Source organism: Acomys minous (assembly GCF_964271855.1).
Source record: "Acomys minous genome assembly, chromosome: 2".
NCBI classification, from domain to species: Eukaryota; Metazoa; Chordata; class Mammalia; order Rodentia; family Muridae; genus Acomys; species Acomys minous.
The window spans coordinates 22,478,234-22,496,675 of record NC_140484.1 but is presented as its reverse complement, the minus strand read 5'-3'; the positions used below and the strand labels follow the sequence as shown (position 1 = coordinate 22,496,675).

The 18,442-nt window shown below is 46.0% G+C and overlaps 1 protein-coding gene across 4 annotated transcripts in view; it reads right to left on the bottom strand.

Moving 5' to 3' along the window:
• MYOF (myoferlin) overlaps positions 1–18,442 on the bottom strand; it is a 148,072-nt gene that overhangs the window by 79,591 nt on the left and 50,039 nt on the right. For all 4 annotated transcript variants that reach the window (XM_084763684.1, XM_084763683.1, XM_084763685.1 and 1 more), the window contains exons 6-13: positions 11,585–11,748; positions 10,826–10,954; positions 9,078–9,140; positions 8,949–8,999; positions 7,901–7,931; positions 7,178–7,293; positions 5,642–5,768; positions 2,931–3,034 (exon numbers count right to left, since the gene is read on the bottom strand). In XM_084763684.1, coding sequence (XP_084619810.1) covers positions 2,931–3,034; positions 5,642–5,768; positions 7,178–7,293; positions 7,901–7,931; positions 8,949–8,999; positions 9,078–9,140; positions 10,826–10,954; positions 11,585–11,748 — 785 coding nt within the window. The remainder of the gene's footprint in view (positions 1–2,930; positions 3,035–5,641; positions 5,769–7,177; positions 7,294–7,900; positions 7,932–8,948; positions 9,000–9,077; positions 9,141–10,825; positions 10,955–11,584; positions 11,749–18,442) is intronic.

Here is an 18,442-nt window from a genome sequence, read left to right as displayed (position 1 = left end):
GTGTGTGTGTGTGTGTGTGTGTGTGTGTGTGTGTGTGTATGTGTGTGTGTGTGCATGCGTGTGCCTGCATGCACATGTGCGTGTGTATGACTGTGACTTTAGTGTTATACTTATTAGCTATATATTTAGTAACCTATAAACCTTTTCCCTATTCATCCATCCTTCCTTCCCTTCCTTCCTTCTTTTTTCCTCCCCCCTTCTTCCTTGTCTCTCTCTCCTCTCTCCTCTTGCTTCCTCTAGTCTTCTCTGTCTTCCTCTCTCCTCACGCCTCCCTTTTGATTGGTGACAGGGACTGAACCAGGGCTTCCCGCATACAGAACACATACACCTCAAACCTGAACTTTATCTGTCTTCACTTGCTAATGTCAAACAGGTGAATGTAACAGGAACTAAAGTTACTGAACATTTATTATATACTATCTGATAAGTATCTCATGGTTATTAATTAACCAAGTCTTTCAGCCCCACTCACCAGCATCCTGCCTACTCTTGTCTCTGCCTTTCCAGTCACTCAGCTGCTTAGGCTTACAGCCAGTCAGTACAGCACCCTTCCCCAAGCCCCTCTCACCCAATCTGCCATTAAACCCTGACTCTTGTTCTTCATGAGACTCCTGGCATACTTCCTCACAGGCATCCGCACTTGGCGTCCAGATGACTCCCCACTTCCCTTCCCGCCTTCTCACTGTGACACCACTCTACCACGAGTCCTCAAAGTTCACGTAGGATGAAGTGCAGCGCTCTCTCTGCCCCATAAAGCCTTTCTATCCCTCCCCCGCTGAGCTCATGTCTCCCTTTCCTTTTGGCTTGCTCTCCTCCACTCACACAGGCTTTCCATCCCTGAAAGGATGCTTCCTTCCTGGCCTCTTCCTCGGCTCCTCTTCCTCCGTGGAAGCCCCTGCCCTCAGGATCTCTACACACCGAGGCCTCTGCTCAAATGTTACTTTTTCCAAGGTGTCCCACCTGATAACTTCACTAAATACACTCACATACACATATACATTCACACACACATACGCATGTGTGTACATACATATATATACATCTATCTATCACTTGCTGTCACTTTGCTTTCTGTGTCGTTCTCAGCACTGACTAAAGTCATTCAGTCCTTATTGACTATGTGATGATTTCAATGAATTTCCCCCCAAAGTTCACAAGCTGAAAACATAAATTCCTCTGTGTATAGAATTTGGAAGTGGGACCTTTGGGGAGGAAATTGAAAGTGATGAGGTCATGAATGAGGTTCTCATGGTGGCATTCGTAGCTTTATCAGGAGACAGAGAAAGATTTGAACTGTCATATTCACCCTCTTGTCACTGGTCCTTCTGCCATAGCACAATGCGGCAGAGGGTTTTTAACAGATGCTAAGCAGATAGCCATGCTGTGTTCTTAGATTTTACAGTCTCAAAACCATGAGCCAAGCAGACTTCTACTCCACAAATTACCCAATCTCAGGTATTTTGCTCCGACAATAGAACACAGATCAAGACAGTCTGTGTCTTCTAGGCTCTGTGAGAACTATCATAGCTGCCTGTTTGTCATTTCCACATTCCAGAACACAAAACAGATTACTTCTTAAACTAATTAACCAACTCAAGGATCCTATGGGATCCTTAGCCGTCACATTTACAGCTTAGGAAATTTAAACTCAGAAGGTAAGGAGCGCAGCTGATTGTGGAGTAAAATGAAGTCTGCAGTTCGATTCCGACTTCATCTTATCCCAGGGGCAGGGGCTTTCTTGCTGCATCTACAATGACCCTCCTAGGAAATCAGACGCAGTCACATGTGTGCTGTCTACAGATACCTGCTTTAATAACTAAATGCCTCAAACACAAAGGCCACGCTGGTTCTTGATTCCCGTAACTGTCCAGGGCATTGTCATTCTATGGACTAAAAGTCTCCATCTCTGGCCACCTCTGTGGTGGACGTGGTCTCCCCGACACCAAGGGTCTCTCTGATTTTTCCAGAGGACTAAGATGGGCTTTTCTGCTCTTTGCTCCTTTCTCTGAAGCTTGTTAGAGCACAAAGGGTGAGATACCCAATGGGAGTCAGGAGGTGGGGGTATCCTTGTAAGCTTTGGCTGTCCCAGCCTAGAGCAGCAGTTTTCAACCTGTGGGTCGAGACCCATTTGGGGACTGAACGACCTTTTCACAGGAGCTGCATATTAGATATCCACATATCAGTGGCAAAATTACAGTTAGGAAGTGACAACAAAATAATGTTATGGTTGGAGGTGACCACAACATGAGGAACTGTGTTAAAGGGTCACAGCATCAGGAAGGTTGAGAGCCACTGCTCTAGAGTTATCTGAGAGGGAAGTCTCATTTGAGGAATTACCTAGACCAAATGGGCACATGCAAATGTCTTTGGGGATTGTCTAGAGTGTTAGTTGACATAGGAGGGCCCAGCCTTCGAGGGGTAGCACCATTCCCTAAGCAAGTAGTCCTAGGCTGTGTCAGAAAGGGTAGCTAAATATGAGCCTGTGAACTAGCAAGAGACTGAGCTAGTAAGTTGTGTTCCTGTGCAGTCTGAGTTCCTGCTTGGATCTCTGTCTGACTGCCCTCAATGATGGGTTGGACCTTGTAAGCTGAATGTTTTATCACAGCTGCGGAATGGAAACCAGGAATGATTCATGGCTCGCTGGGGATTTTGCCCAAGTCTACTGGAATAGTTGAACCTGAGAAATAACTACAACAGTCCAGTGTTGGTCTCGCTATTCTAACCTCCAAAAGACAGATTTTTCTAATTGGAGTCCTATATACTTCCTCCTCCAAAATAAGGCTGTCAAGACAAGGTAACTAGTGTCTCTACAGAGTGGCCCACTGACCAGAGGCTATTTACCAAAGAGAACTCGGAGTTCACCCCCAAGGAAATCATAGCATTTTAAATGTCTGTTCTAAGAGATGCACGCATTTAGACTACATACGAACCTTTTTCCCAGCAAAGGAGACTTCTACAAAAGGGTCCACGAGATTTTTCTTGTCTGCAGTGCCACCAAATATTTCCTTCACTGTTTGTGAGAAGGCATCATCCACTGGAAAGAAACAAGCCACATGGATGAAATTAAACACACATACTCTCTCTCTCTCTCTCTCTCTCTCTCTTTCTCTCTCTCCCTCTCTCTCTCCTCTCTCTCATTTTTGTTTTTGTTGTTGTTTTTTTTTTTCAAGACAGGGTTTCTCTGTGTGACTTTAGCTGTCCTGTACTCACTTTGTAGACCAGGCTGGCCTCGAACTCACATTGATCCACCTGCCTCTGCCTCCCGAGTGCTGGGATTAAAGGAGTGTGCCACCACATTGGCAATTAACCCACTTTCTTAAAACAATGAAAATCGTTCAACATCCAAAGAGATTTAAGAATTGTTCTTTTGGGTGGCAAGAATTAGCAGCTAAAATTGTCTTTGTCTTATGAGAGAGGGAGAGAGAGGAAGTGAAAGAAAATGGCTTTTTTTCCTGCAAAGTTTTTTTTTTAAATCAAGAGTGCCTTGAAAAATAAACTAATAGCTGGACAGTGGTGGCACATGCCTTTAATTCCAGCACTCGGGAGGCAGAGGCAGGCAGATTGCTGTGAGTTTGAGGCCAGCCTGGTCTATAAAGTGAGTCCAGGACAGCCAAGGCTACACAGAGAAACCCTGTCTCAAAACCTCCCCCTCCCCCCAAAAAAAAAGAAAGAAAGAAAGAAAAAGAAAAAGAAACTAATAATTATTATGTAAGACCAGATCATTCATGGAAGATGAAAATAGCTTTCTTGACATCTGTTTGATCAGGATAAGGTGCAGTTTTCAAATTCAGGCCTTCATCCAATTTGGAGAATGCGATGAGATCAAAATGATACACACCCAACTGGCATGTTAGAGAAATACAAGAAAAGTCAATCTACTTGTAAGGAGCATAGTTCTCACATTCTGATGCACTACAAATGTGGTGTCTCCGTTTCAACAAACTCCAAAGTGGCCAGAAATCAACTGAATGGGCAAGTGTAGGAAGAATAACGAGAGGCTGAATTTAATCTACTGAAGACACTTCCAAGAGGAAGATGGACGGGGAACATTCTAGAATCTTTGAAAAAGGAGGGAAGGGTTCCCAGGAAAAGATGAAAACCCTGAAGACATGAGTAGTTTATGCTGCCCACCTGGGAACTCAGGGAAGAGTCCTGTTCTCCAGAGCCCAGCAGAGGAGGCAGAAATGATGCTGGGCGGGCAGCAGTGATAGACAGCGCTTGGCTTGGTCCCTACCATCCAATCTCTCAGTAAACATGTCTCACAATACAAGGACAAACATGGTTGTTGAGACTACCCTTTACTCAGCATCTCTTAAAATATTTTTACCGACTTATTTTGTATGTCATTATGTATGTGCATATGTGTGTACACATGTTTTGTGTGTGAGGGCACATGCATACCACAACATGTGCGTGGAGGTCAGAGGACAACCTGAGGTGGCTATCTTCATCTTCTGCCTTGTGTTTGAGGTGGGGGTCTCTCTTGTTGTTTGCCATAATGCTTTGTACTCCAGGTTAATTGGCCCACCCAGCTTCACGGGTAGCCCCCTGTCTTGGCATACCATCTAGCTTTAGGGGTGCTAGGACTGCAGATACAAGTCACCACATCCAGCTTTTACATGTGTTCTGGAGACCTGAGATCAGATCAAGCTTGCAAACCAGACTTCTACCCATTGAGTCATTTGCCTGGCTCTTGCTCGGCTATATTTAATAGTCCAAAAGTAAACATATTTTTGTTTTTGTTATAAAAGTTTAAATTTATAGGGGCCAGTGATATGGCACCAAGTCCTACAACCTGAGTTTGGTCCCTAGGATCTGTTAGGTCCAAATCAGGCTCCCAGAATAGCAATGCTAGTAACAGTGTCCTAAACAGAAGGACTTTGACCATGTAAACTGAAGGTTCATTGTTGGGTAAACAGAGGCCTAAAGATGGGTTTTTGTTTACCAGGTACCTCCCTTAGTCTACCTTCAAAGGTCACCTACCTAGGGCTAGGGCATCTTGTTCTGGGTCAATCAATCAGCTCAAAGACACCCCCCACCACCATCCCCGCTCCCTGCTGACTGCATATAAAAATATTGTTTTTCTGCCATTTTGCTCTTCTCTGCCCCCAAGACACAACCTTGGCAGTGTGGTCCCAATGGACCTTTCCTTCCATCAATAGAGTGGTCCAGTTCAGTGGCTTCACTGCACCCTCTCTCACAAGACCCACGTGATGGGAGGAAAGAAGACTCCCACAAATTGTCCTCTGATTTCATGTGTACTGTGGCACATGTGCCTGTGTAACACACACACACACACACACACACACACACACACACACACAATGTAATGTTAAAAAAAAAAAAAGAGGCCGGAAGTGCTGACTGCTCACCTCCCTTTAGCAGTCTCTAAAAAAGAAGCAGAGCATTGAAGGAAGAAGGGACAAAGCAGAGTGGAGCAGAGGCAGGTGCTTAAGAAGAAGCATGGATGAGCAATGGCTGCCCCAGCAACTGCTCAGAAAGCTTTCAGTGGGAAATCTATGAAGGCCTTTCAACGGGGAGCCTAGGGGAAGAAGCAGCCATCAACATTCAGAGTGAGTTCAACATGTACCATCTCAGAGACTTCTGAAAGCCCCACGCGAGTGACTAAGGCAGTACATACTCTGGGGAATGTCCTCGGCTCGGTAGATCTTCAGCAGGAAGGTCACCCACCGGAGGGCGATGCCAGCTGGAAGCAACAAGTTGCTCTCCATGTCATCACTGTCATTATCACGATCTCGTTTCTCAGGCTGTGAGAGACACAGGGTTAAAATCATGCACATGAGAAGGAGCAGCTCTCCTGACTCTAATGGGAAACAATAGTCGATAGATGAAAAGAGAAATGTTCAGTTTGGCAAACGAACAGCGTCGGTGAAGGCATGGATGCCGAAGAGAACAAAGGCATTATGTCTCAGCTAGAACGCAAAGTCCTCTGATATGCGTGAAGGAAGAGAAAGGCCTCTCAAGGAATGTGGGAAGAGCCAGGGTGTAGTTTTAGAAGCATGAGCTTCAGTGCAGATCCCTGGAAGACTATATACAGAACAGCTCCATGCCAAAGCTGCATGTTAAAAAGCCCTGACCGGGGCTGGAGATGGAGCTCAGTGGGAGAGCACCTCGTATTTCAGGCATGATGGTGCTGGCTTGTGATCCCCGTCCTTGGGAAATGATGGCAGGAGGCTCAGAAGCTCAAGAGAGCTCTCAGTGACATAGTGAGTTCAAGGCCAGCCTGGGATACATGAAACCTCATGTCAAACAGAAACAGGTAGATGGCTTAAGTGCGTAAAGGCTCTGGCTGCCAAGGCTTATGAACTCAGTCTACTCCCAGAACCCACATGGTAGAAAGAGAGAACCAGCTTCTGCAAGTTGTTCTCTGACCTCCACATGCCCGTGGTGGCATGAGAAAATGCATGCTCTTGCACATGCGCACTCACACATACACAAAATAAATGTAATAAATGTATATATATAAAAGAAGAGCAGTTCTCAAAGAAGTCAAGTTAGGGATATCCAGAACTGCCTCCCTCGTGAACTCCAGTGTTTGGAACTTAAAGCCTCCCTTTTACCTTCAGCCTCCAAACCTCTACAATATCAGTGCTTCAGTGCTCCTGCAGCCTCCTGTAATTTTGTGAGCACCGGCCCTGAGCATGTGCATGTATCCTCGTGTTCTGGCTTCTCTCTGGCCCATTCCTGTGTCTAGTTTGCTGTCTGATTTCCTGAACTGTCACTAACCCACCCGTCAGGTGGAGGAAAGTGCTGAGGTAAGGAATCCTTGTGTGGAAGATGAACTCAAGCCTTTCTAACGAGGCAACGATGTTATTAAACACGCACACGGAATTCTTGAGCTAAATGCTTACTCCTGGGTACTGTGGCACATGCTTGTAATCCCGGCACATAGCAGGTGGAGGCAGGCAGATCAGAAGTTCAAAGCTAACCTTAGCAGCAGGACCAGATCCGAGGCAAGCTTGGGCTACGCGAGACCCTGACTCCCATAAAAGAAGGACTCGCACATACTAGGAGCAGCAGGAAGGAATGGGTGCTGCATGGATAACCTGTGATGAGCAAAGGGCAGCTTCGTGGAGCTGGAGGAGTCAGGGGTGAGGGTGACAGCTTGGACTCTGAGCTCTGTTTCACAGCCCACCACAGAGGATGAGGGACTCACAGGCGGTTCATCTCCGGTTCCCAGGACAAACATGCTGACTTTCATGTAACCTTTTGCACCTGAGCTGGCATCTTCTGGGTCATTGAGAAGAAGCCACTTCCTCATGATAGCATGACCTAACACAAAGAACAAAAGGACACTCTAAAGATGTGCTGGTAGGATTGTGATTTCATCCAATTCCCAAGGGGGGCGGGGAGTCCACATATCAACATCCCTGTTCAAGCTCCGCCCACACCTTAGTCCCACCCTTTTATGCTTGTGACTCAAACTCCTTAAAACTTTCACAGTTTGAGCTTAATAAGATCAGGAGATCATTACAAAGCAAAGACATTACCTATTTATAAGTATTAACCTATTAATACATCCATATTAACCTGCTATAATTTTTCTCATTAAGCGTCTGCCACATTATAGAAGCAGTGCTTTCTTATTCCTGTGATAGATTTGGGGGGCATGTCTCTAGGGAAGAGCTCTTTCCTAGCATTTATGAGGACCTGACCTGATCCCCACCATTGAAAAGAAATTTCTTCTATCTCCTGGATTTTCTTTTTTCTTTCTTTTTTTTTTTTTCTTTTTATCTTGTTTACTTTATACCCTGACTGTACCCCCTCCCTTGTTGCCTCTTGGTCCCACCCTCCACCCCTGGATTTTCTTAAGTTCCAGAATTTTCTGCAGGATTAGAAGGAGTTGAGACTTCAAGTTGACTGGGAGGACGTTACTTACCAGGTTCATCATAAACAAATCCAACGTCAATCTGGGGGAAAAGTTCAAAACAAGTTAAAGAGATTTTAAACATCAGTCTTGTCACTCTGAAGAAAAAACATACTATATTTAGATACGATGCCCTTTCTCTTACACTTCCAAAATCTAGAGTCCCACCTCAGTCGCTGTGCATCAGCGACTTTGCCTGACACATATGCCATGTGGAAGACTGGATAGGTCATTGCTGAATGAATGGGCTGGACTCACAGCTGGAAGGAACCATGGAAGCTGGGTGACCTGCATGTCCCCATTTGCCTGAGACTTTCTTAGTTTCCGCATTGAACGTGCCAGAGACCAGCACCATTAAGCACCCTGCCGGAGATCGCCTGGCCAGTCTCCTGTCCAGGAAGCTTCTTCTCTGGTCAGTCTTGGTGCGAACACTAATCTAATCATGGATCGGACAGTTCCATGATGCCTTTACACATCTTGCTGATGAAGCAACTGAGGATGAGAGCAGTTAAGAGAGTTCACCCAGGTGCCAGGCGGGGTATGGCCGGAGGTCTGCCTGACCCAGAAGGCCTTACAAGTATGTTAGCGGAGGCAGCTCATCCTCTGAGAACCACGGAGGGGCCAGCCAAGAATCTACACAGTAAGAAGTACTTGATAATTAGTAGCTTCTCCTGCCCAATTTCACTTTCCGTCCTCATTTCAGACTTACAACTGGCCCTGAACACAGAGCTCTGGGGCCATTGGATGTAGAGCTAATTGAGGGGCTTTGAGCCAGCACCAGACATGTCCTTTGTAGCAAAGGCTTTGCTTCCATCCACAGATGCCAGCCAGCGAGGGCCCTCAGTGACACCCTAAAGCGCCATGCTATGGAACACCATTAGCGTTATACTTTGAAGTTAGACACGACCCGTGAAGATGTCAGCAAAAATCATGGTGTCCACACTTTACCCAGAACCCTGAGAGATCACCACAATGCGTGCCCTGTGGGAGGCCTGGCTGTGACTGATTGCCGATTTGAGAGTTCCTGTGTTTATATAATTGAAAGAAGTGTGTCGCTCACCTTAAATTCTCCCATCAGGCAATCTGCCCTCAATGAATGGGAATTATAAACCTGGAAGAAAGGAGAGAGGTGAGCTGACAGCCTCTGCCCAGTGGTCAGTGAGCGGTGTCCTCCGCCCTGGCCCCTTACCCGAATGCTGATGATCTCATCCATGAGTTCAGAAGGTGTGATGTGCACATTGTAGAAAAATAACTGTCAAAACAACACGGGACACATTCAAACGTTAGCTGGTGACTCCGGCCTAGAGGGTCTGCTGCTGAAGGTCTGTCTAGAAAACTACTGCACACTTTCAGAAGTAGATATAGCCTTGGGAATACATTGCCCATCTCTGCGTGTTGGCAAAGGAAAGCATGAGAAAGAACTAACATAAGCATGTACTTAACCGACCAAACCAGTTGATTTAGACTAGACATTTACAGCTAACTAAAGTAAGGATCTAGATTAGTCCATATATATATATATATATATATATATATATATATATATATATATATATATATACATATATATATATATATATCCCATAGTCTTCCATAGTCTGTAAAAGCTAACATATTGTCTACAATACAAACAGTCGATTAGCTCTTTTATGTCCTATCAAGACATATGTGTCATATAAAGGGGGAGGGGGGCTGGACAGTTGTGGCACACACCTTTAATCCCAGCACTCAGGAGGCAGAGGCAGGCGGATCTCTGTGAGTTCGAGGCCAGCCTGATCTACAAAGCCAGTCCAGGACAGTCAAGGCTACACAGAGAAACCCTGTCTCGAAAAACAAAAAACAAAAAACAAAAAAAAAAAGAAAGGTCGGGGAAAGTCTGGGATTGTAGCTCAGAATACACCTAGCATGGTGCAGGTTCAGTCCCTGGAACCACACACACATAAGAGGTATCTAGGTGATGTCATTGTGTTATTGATGCTATCAAGTTCACAACTTGGTTCAGATGATGCATATGAAAAGTCTAAGGAAGATGGAGACTCCTGCCACACTCCTCATAGTAGCTTAGTTGACATAAAGCCCATATCATGAAAGCTTTAAATGACAGGTCCGATGTCTAAAGGCTCTAGTCAGTGGCTCTACAGGCATATATATGCTATTGTCTGTCATCAATCTAAGAAGTATAGGTTTGAAAAAAATGGGATCCCTCGCCTCACCTGCGTAAGACAAGAGACAAGGTACAGAAGAGAAGAATTGGTTTCTTTTATGAATGTAGATAGGGGAAAAGGACAAAGCCAGAATTGAGGCTGGGCTTAGATGCTGTAGGGAAAAGGAGACAGTAGGAAAGGCCTAGGCTGAGCAATCTCAGACTTGTCCCCTGAGCATAGCACAGCGAGGCTCTGAGAGACTCCTAAATTGTTTCTGTTCATACCCAGTTGGGGCTTTGTGGTGTCTGAGATGACTGGTAAGGCATTAAACACTTTTGAGTGTGTCACAGAAGTCAACAGAGTCAGGCTGTGTTGTTTGTTCATGTGGCTATCTTTAATATGAATTATTCTTTTTGTAGCCAAGCAATATTTGACACTTGTTAAAATCTGGATTGCACAGTGACATAGTCAACTTTCAGAGTCATTCTATAATCTAAAGGAGCTAAGGTGGATGTGGGTGACATCAGATGTTCCATTTCCAGGATAAAGGGCCCCACAGGGACTGTAAAAATGGCAGGAAGACATGGGCAGTAGGAAATCAATGGACGCTAATTAGATGGCTTCAAGCCCACGTGGCTCTGACCTCTGTGCTTAACACTGGAGGCCTGTGCTGCAGGCTTCTTAGCTCTTGTGTTTCCCTCCTCTGTGAACTGGGCGGACGTGGCAGGAGGAGGGGATGCGTACAAACAGGACAGACTGGGTGAACAAGGCCGTGCACTCTCTACCTACTCACCTCATCAAAAAATGGATTGTTCCCTCTCTTGATTCTTGTTCGGTGTGTCTGACCACAGATGTGAACTTTCACCACAGGCCTTATGTTGTTGCCGCATAACTGTCGGCCCTCAATCACTCTGACACGGATCTGCAGGCACAAGGCGGTATTGTTACCAAGCTTTCCTCAGTGTGGGGTACAAAGGAATCCTCAGGTGTCGCCTCAGTTCTCTGGCTCAGACAGATGGCTCAAAGCAGGCAGTTTTTACTGTTCTGAGCACCCCATATCCCCCATCCCCAGTCTGGAAGGGGCTGTCTCTGATCATCTCCACCATGGGAACTGTGGCTAGGGTTCTCAACCCAGATCAGCTGAGCAGGAGAAAGGGCTCAGAGCTGGCCCGGGAAAAGCAGGGTAGACTGAGGTCCCTGCACGGCAGCCCTTTGCCTGGTCTCCAAGTGCCCCTGCGACGCATTCATGCTGAGAGCTGAGAAAAATGCAACAGGTACCTAAGCTGCTATTCTTTGCTAATTAGCTCCCAAATACTTCCAGAGGGAAGGAACAGTCCAGTTGCATCCCTTAGAGGCAGCTTTTCCACTTTGACTAAACCCTTCATGCGCGCCTGTAGACATGAAACTCTCCTTTCTGGCTTCTTATATTCCTTTCAGCAGGTGAGCCCCTGCCCATAGGACTAGGTCTATAGAGGTATCATAGCAGTGGCTGGGTCGTGGGCCGCGCATGGAGGGTGACAGGGAGTACACAGAGCCGCAGAGCCCTTCCCACCTGGAAATCCTGTGGCTTGTTGGACAGCATCCTCCGGCTGTTCTTTCCTTTGGTGATCCTCCGGGCCAGCTGAGCCTCTGAGACTGTCCCAGATGTCCCCTTGGGTCCAGGGCCCCTGACCATGGCATCTACCCTGTCTTCATCTCCCTGATCTTCTTCTTCTTCTGAAATATGGAAGGGCCTCCAATTAGTGATGGGTCTCAGCTTGCAACCCTCTAGCACCTGGTTTCCTGGACTTTCCTGTTCCAAGGTAGCTGGTGAAAGAGATCATTTGGCGGCACTAACTGGAAACTTAGGACACAGTTTTTATTTATTTATTTTTAATTTATTTATCCATCCATCCCTCCATTCATCCACTTCACATCCCAAACATAGCTTGGGACACAGTATTTATTTGTTTATTTACTTACTTATTTTTGCATCCTGATTGTAGCTCCCTCCTGTCCCGTCCTCCCTTCTTCTTTCCCCTATCCTCCCTCCCCTACTTCTCAGAAAAGGGGAGCACTCCCCATTACTCCCTCCAGCACATCAAGTCTGACTGAGCACATCAAGTCAGCATGTCCTCTTCCCCTGTAGCCTAGCTAGGCCGCTCAACCAGGGTGAAGTGATCAAAAAACAGGCAACGTCAGAGTTCACGTCAGAGACAGCCCCCACTCCCCTTACTAGGGGACCCACATGAAGACCAAGCTACCCAGACAGGAGCCTAGCATAGACAGTGCTCTGAGAGGTTCTACCCAACAGCAGGTCGAAACAGACACTGAGACTCACAGCCAAATGTTGGGCGGAGCACAGAGAGTCTTCTGGAAGAGTGAGGGGAAGGATGGAAGGACCTGGAAGGGACAGGAGATCCACAAGAAGTCCAACAGAGCCAACTAACCAGGGCCCGGAGGGGCTTGCTAACATTGAAGCACCAACCAAGGACCATGCATACACTGGACCTAGGCGCCCCTACACAGATGTAGACACAATTTCTTTAAGACAATGCATTCATGGTGTATTAGGACCCTTGGTCCGACTGTCGTCACAGAGACAAGAGAGCATCAGAGAGCACAGGGATAGTAAGAGGAATACTGTGGCCTGGCCAGGCTAGGATGAGTGAGTGTGCATCTCAGGAACCAGGCTGTGATCAGGGGCTAGAGGCATAAGGAAAAGCCCTGGAGAAGCAAACATGTAGACAGACTTCAAGCCCTCACCCCCGGCTTCTCACTGCAGGCCTTCCTCTAGAGACTGACCCAGGAGTCATGATGGGATCCCTCCTGCTCAGCTTCTGAGGTTACAATTGCCATGGTCACCAAGATTGCCCTCATGGCTCATGAAAACCTCCTTATCTTGCCAAGCAGCGACAATGGCCATGTCCTCCTCTTAGCTTTCTGTTTGTTACTTCAACATTCATCTGTCCCCTCCTTTACCTCCCAGGCACTCCACTGATTTAAGGGAGAAAGTTTACCCTTCAACCACACACTGACTTTTCTTCCCTTAATAAAACAAAAATCAGCTCTGCCTACCACCCTTCCCCTCTCTTTTAGTCACTAAATCTTTGAAACTAATTGACAAACTTTGGCTTTTCTTTTCTTTTTTCTTTCTTTTTTTTCCAGAGCTGAGGACCGAACCCAGGGCCTTGTGCTTGCTAGGCAAGCGCCCGACAACTGAACCAAATCCCCAACCCCTGGCTTTTCTTTTCTTAAGAGACAAAAAGGGGCTGGGAAGATGGCTTAGTCAGTAAAGTGCACCAGTGCTGAGGGAGACAGGGACAGACAAATGCCTCAAGCTACACACACACACACACACACACACACACACACACACACACACACACACACATACAACAAAACTTCAAACTCCTGATTATATATAGAATATAATCTAAAAAAGCCCCGTAGATGAAAAATAGGAGCATTTGTTCACTCCACCGTTAGATTCTGAGGCTCTTCCTTCACCTTCAGGCCTGGGCAACAGTTAAGTGTTGCAGGCTGAGGGGAGCCCAAGGCCCCGCTGAACACGCCCTTCCGCATAGACTGCCTCCTTACCAACACCCTAGGGGCTATACTGGCATGGCACACTAATGAGACCCAGTGTGGAGGTAACCCAGAGCCACAAACAATGACTGGCTCTGTCCCGACCACAAAGGACAATACCCGGCTGGGAACTGCTGACTCAGTGGGTGTAGCACCTTCCCAGTGCTATCTTAAAAGGGATCTGCAAAGCCAGTGTCTTAAAGCGATGTTCTCCGGCAGCTTCAAGCCCTAGAAGTGGAGTCTCAGGTGCTGGCAGAGCTATGCTCCGCATGAAGCCTCTGAGGAAGAGTCCTCCTGCCTCTCCCCACACAGCGGCTCCTAGCAGTCCTGAGCAACCGTGGGTCACGCCAACCACTGTAGGCATGGGGTCTACTGCCTGCATATCTGAGTGTCCTTCTTCATCTCCTAAGGACACCAGTCACCAGATTTAGACATCACCATAATCCAGGACAACCTCATCTTAGCCAGCCACATATACATACTATTTCCAAATGACGCGTTCTGAAGTTTCACACACACATCATTTCTCAGGGGGACATTACGCAAGCCACTGGAGAAGGCATTTCTGGAATCTTCCTGGTTTGCCTAACTACTCCTCTGAACAGGCAGCCCCAGGCCATATGGCCCGCACCACCTTCCTACCTGGTACTTCATTTCTTCAGTATTCTCGGAGTCTGTGGTTCAGCCGTATGTTTGCCCTGCATTCCATCAACCCATCTCTTTCTTCCATGCATCAGGCCCACGTGCTTGTTCAACTCCGTACTTCCTCTCCCTCTGCACCTAGACAGCTCAACCCAGCTGAGAAGGGCACACACCATCTTGACAGGTTTCACAAGCTTTACGTGGACTTGGGGTGCTGCCAGGCAATCCCCAACACTTCCAAAACAAAGTGTTCTTGGATCCTGTCCTGAGATGGCTGCTATAAGCCAAGGCCAAATCAGTTCATCTTTTCAGCTCCTTTTATTTGCACTGCTGAGAATGTGCCCAGGACAATGCACAGGCTAAGCAAGTATTCCATCACCAAGCTACACTCCCAGCCTCCAGCACCCAGCAGTTATTTATTTTTACCTGGAAAAATTCATGCTCCATTAACAATACTGCTTATTTCACTGACATAACAAAGTCTGGATGCAAATTTCTCTCCCCGCCCCTTTTTTCCAACTGCTAATTAACCATCCTAGTAACATATGTGTTCTCTCCTGAAATATCTATGACAGCCAACTTCAGACCAACTATCAAATTAAATAGATCTTACCTCATCTTGCTGTTTAAGATTGGCTTGGACTACACAGTGGATTCCAGGCCAGCCTGGCCTAGTTAGAGACCCTGTGTGTCATTAGATCTAGTCTCCTGATGTTGCAAGGAATTAGAGGATCAGAGAGACAGACAACCTGAGAATGGACCAATGGTCAGAATCAGATCTACTGACTCATTGTAGCTCAGAGTGCTTGTGCCCCTCTCTAGCTGTGTCACACTTTTCACAATTCCCTGTACAAATGCCAGCCTGCTTCCTAACAATGACACCATTACTTGGTCCAGTCTTTACAAGCTTTAATCATCTGTGCCCTTTCCAAGTGCTTGGAGCTCTTTATATGGTCCTTACTTTGCCAGTGATATTCCCATTAATGCTTGGGAATGGTCCCCCATCATAATGCCAGCAAGTCAATCAAATGCACCTTCCCAATTCCTACAATGAATCACCACCTTCTTCTTCTTCTTCTTCTTCTTCTTCTTCTTCTTCTTCTTCTTCTTCTTCTTCTTCTTTTTCAATTTTCTTTTTTGGTCTACGAATGGTTTAGTGCCAGGTTCCACACTAACGTACATTGATGAGATGGGCAAGAGGGCAGCCTCCTTTCCAGCTGCACCCTGTTTCCCAGGGCAAATGGCTCTCTGCACCAGACCCCAGTCCCAATGCATGGGGATGCCGAGGAGGCGTGATGGACCACCCACAGACAGGGACAGATGGGGACTGTTCGAGGCCAATCATTCTGCCTGGGTGGGATTCTGACTTAGAGGTGTTCAGTCATAATCCCACAGATGGTAGCTTCGCCTCATTGGCTCCTCAGCCAAGCACATACTCCAAACGTCTGAACCTGTGGTTCCTCTATGAATCATCTTCTTTTCAGAAACTCAACAGTAATATTTGAAGACTACCACTATGTGCAGTCCTGGTGATGGGGACAGTTTCTACTTAGCATAGAAAAGCTGGCAGTACTCAGACACCTTACACTACAGTCACCTTTGACATCCTAACTGCCCCTTTCCCCATTGAGTGTCAACCTCTCTGCTCCTTCCAGGAACCCTGCTCTTCTCATGCACTTTCCCCACCAGGCAGAAGACAGCACAGATTTTACAATATCTGCAAGCTGTCCCCTGCCCGCTTCTACCATCCCCATCCGCCCTCACACTGCTAGGAAGGGAGAGCCTGGCAGGAGTGAAGCCAGGGCTGCCTAGGGATGTCACTGAGGAAGAGTGCTTGCCCAGACACCTGGGCCTCCTTCCTAGGACACGCAGACCTTTTCTCTAAGCTCTCATCCTTCCTGCCTAAGTGCTCACTGGTCTGTGCCCCACTTAAGCCTTTCTGTTCCTAATGAAAAAGGACTTTCTGGAATAGCCTCTTCCCCTCCAGCCCTTCGGTCACTAGTTACCATTTTCCCATTGTCACCATGTTGCCTTTCTTTACCTGTGATATTAATCTGGCTTCTTAGGATGAAGTCTGTACTGGTTAAGGCAGAATCTTATGACCTTCAAAAAAAAGGTCATTGTAAACCCAGAGCACAGAGCTGATAACATTACTGTCCGAGTAAGTTAAAAAAATATAATACAGTGGGGCTTGAGACACCTCAGTGGTTAAGAGCACTGATTGCCCTTCTAAAGGTCCTGAGTTCAATTCCCAGCAGCCACATGTGTCTCACAAATGTCTGTAATGGGATCTGACTCTTCTTCTGGCATGAAGACATACAAGAAGGCAGAGAACTCATATACATTAAAAAATAAATAAATATTTTAAAAGAATTATACCAAAAAATATAATACAGAACATAAAAAGAGGAAATTTGGAAGTGCAAAAGGGTAACTTACATAGCAGTAAGATGTTTAATCACCATATAGTTGAGTTTCTTTTCTTTTGTCTTTGTTGTTTTCATTGTTTATTTATTGGCAAGGTCCCATGCATCCCAGGCTGGCTAATCTAAACTCTTTATGAGGTCAAAGCTGGCCTTGAATATGTGATCTTCCTCCTCTACCCTAAAAGCCTGGTGGATTATTGTTCTACCAGACCTGGCTTTTTGTTATTATTATTATTATTGTTGTTGTTGTTTGTTTATTGAAACAGTGTCTTGCAATGCAGCCTTGGCTGGCCTGGCACTCACTATGAAGCCAAGGCTGGTCTTACACTTGCAGCAATCTTCTTGCCTCTTAAATGCTGGTATGACAGCATGCAGCACCACCTCTTGGCTTATGTTTCTAAAATGTGAGACGTTATATACCTGTATGCTATTGTAAGATATTCGTTATCTTTCCACCCGTTTTTGAGTAAATAACACTAAGTGTGCCCCAAGAAACTTTTGACATTCTGAAACACACACACACACACACACACACACACACACACACACACACACACACACACACAGAGTACTAAAGAAATGTACTTAACAAACAGCAAGAGGAACACAGGCCTGGAAACACATGCCTTTAATCGCACAAACTGTAAGGCAGTGGCAGACATACTGCATCATAGGCCTGATAATGTGAGGTGACTGAATAAACATGAAGTAATTTATTTGGCTCCCTTTTGGAGAATAATTTATTACATTTGCTGGACTGTTGTTATTTAGCCTATACCTTATCTTCCTACTATGAGCTCCTTGTGGCCAAACACTGCCTTTCTCATCTTTGCATGCAACATGTATGGGTATCAGTAACTGTTTTTCTCGAGTAGATCAAATTTACCCTCAAGCAAAAGCACTTTCTTATTCTTGGGATGAAATCAATTTGAGTCGGGCTATGAATGAAATTTTTGCTTTTCTCTAGTTGGGCAAAGTGCACATTGAACAAATGGTTCTTTAAAAATAGATGCGAGGTTTTAAAAATAGCTCATTCTGGTAACAGAAATGTATACTCCAGTCAAGCTGACTGGCAGAAGGCGGACAAGTTGCCATAGTAACACGTTTCCAGGCTGCCAAGTCTAAAGACTGGCTCAGCCCATCTTCTGTTATAGGACCAGTTTCTAAATTGGTCTGTGAAAGGGACATCTTTGACATGACATATTTTCATTCAGCCACCAATGCACCAAGCTCTGAATCTTCTGCCATCTTGACATAAGGGCTCATTGAAAGCATTCCTTCAAAAGAAACTGCTGAAGTGTTCAGTTCTTTGGTCACTGGTCAGAATTACGTTCTTCAACTTGCAGAGGGCATCCTTTGACCATCTTACCTTTGTGCCATATAGGTAAGATTTCAGGCTCTGTGCAGCAGCCATTGTGCGAGTAGATGCCTGTAACACCACTCCGCACTGTCAGTAGCTGCTGGCAGATGTATCTCAGGAGAATGAGATTTTTTTCCTTCCTGTGTCTTATGAGGTCTTTTCTGTGATGTTTGCATTTTAATACGCAGATACTTCTTTTGTATTCAAAAAGATAACAAGTTAAAATTTCAGAAGCTTGAAAATATCTATGTAAGTCAAGGGGAGCATTCATTTTTTTTTTTTTTAAAGATTTTATTTATGGTGGGCGTGGTGGCGCCTGCCTTTAATCCCAGCATTTGGGAGGCAGAGGCAGGTGGATCGCTGTGAGTTTGAGGCCAGCCTGGTCTATAAAGCAAGTCCAGGACAGCAACAGCTA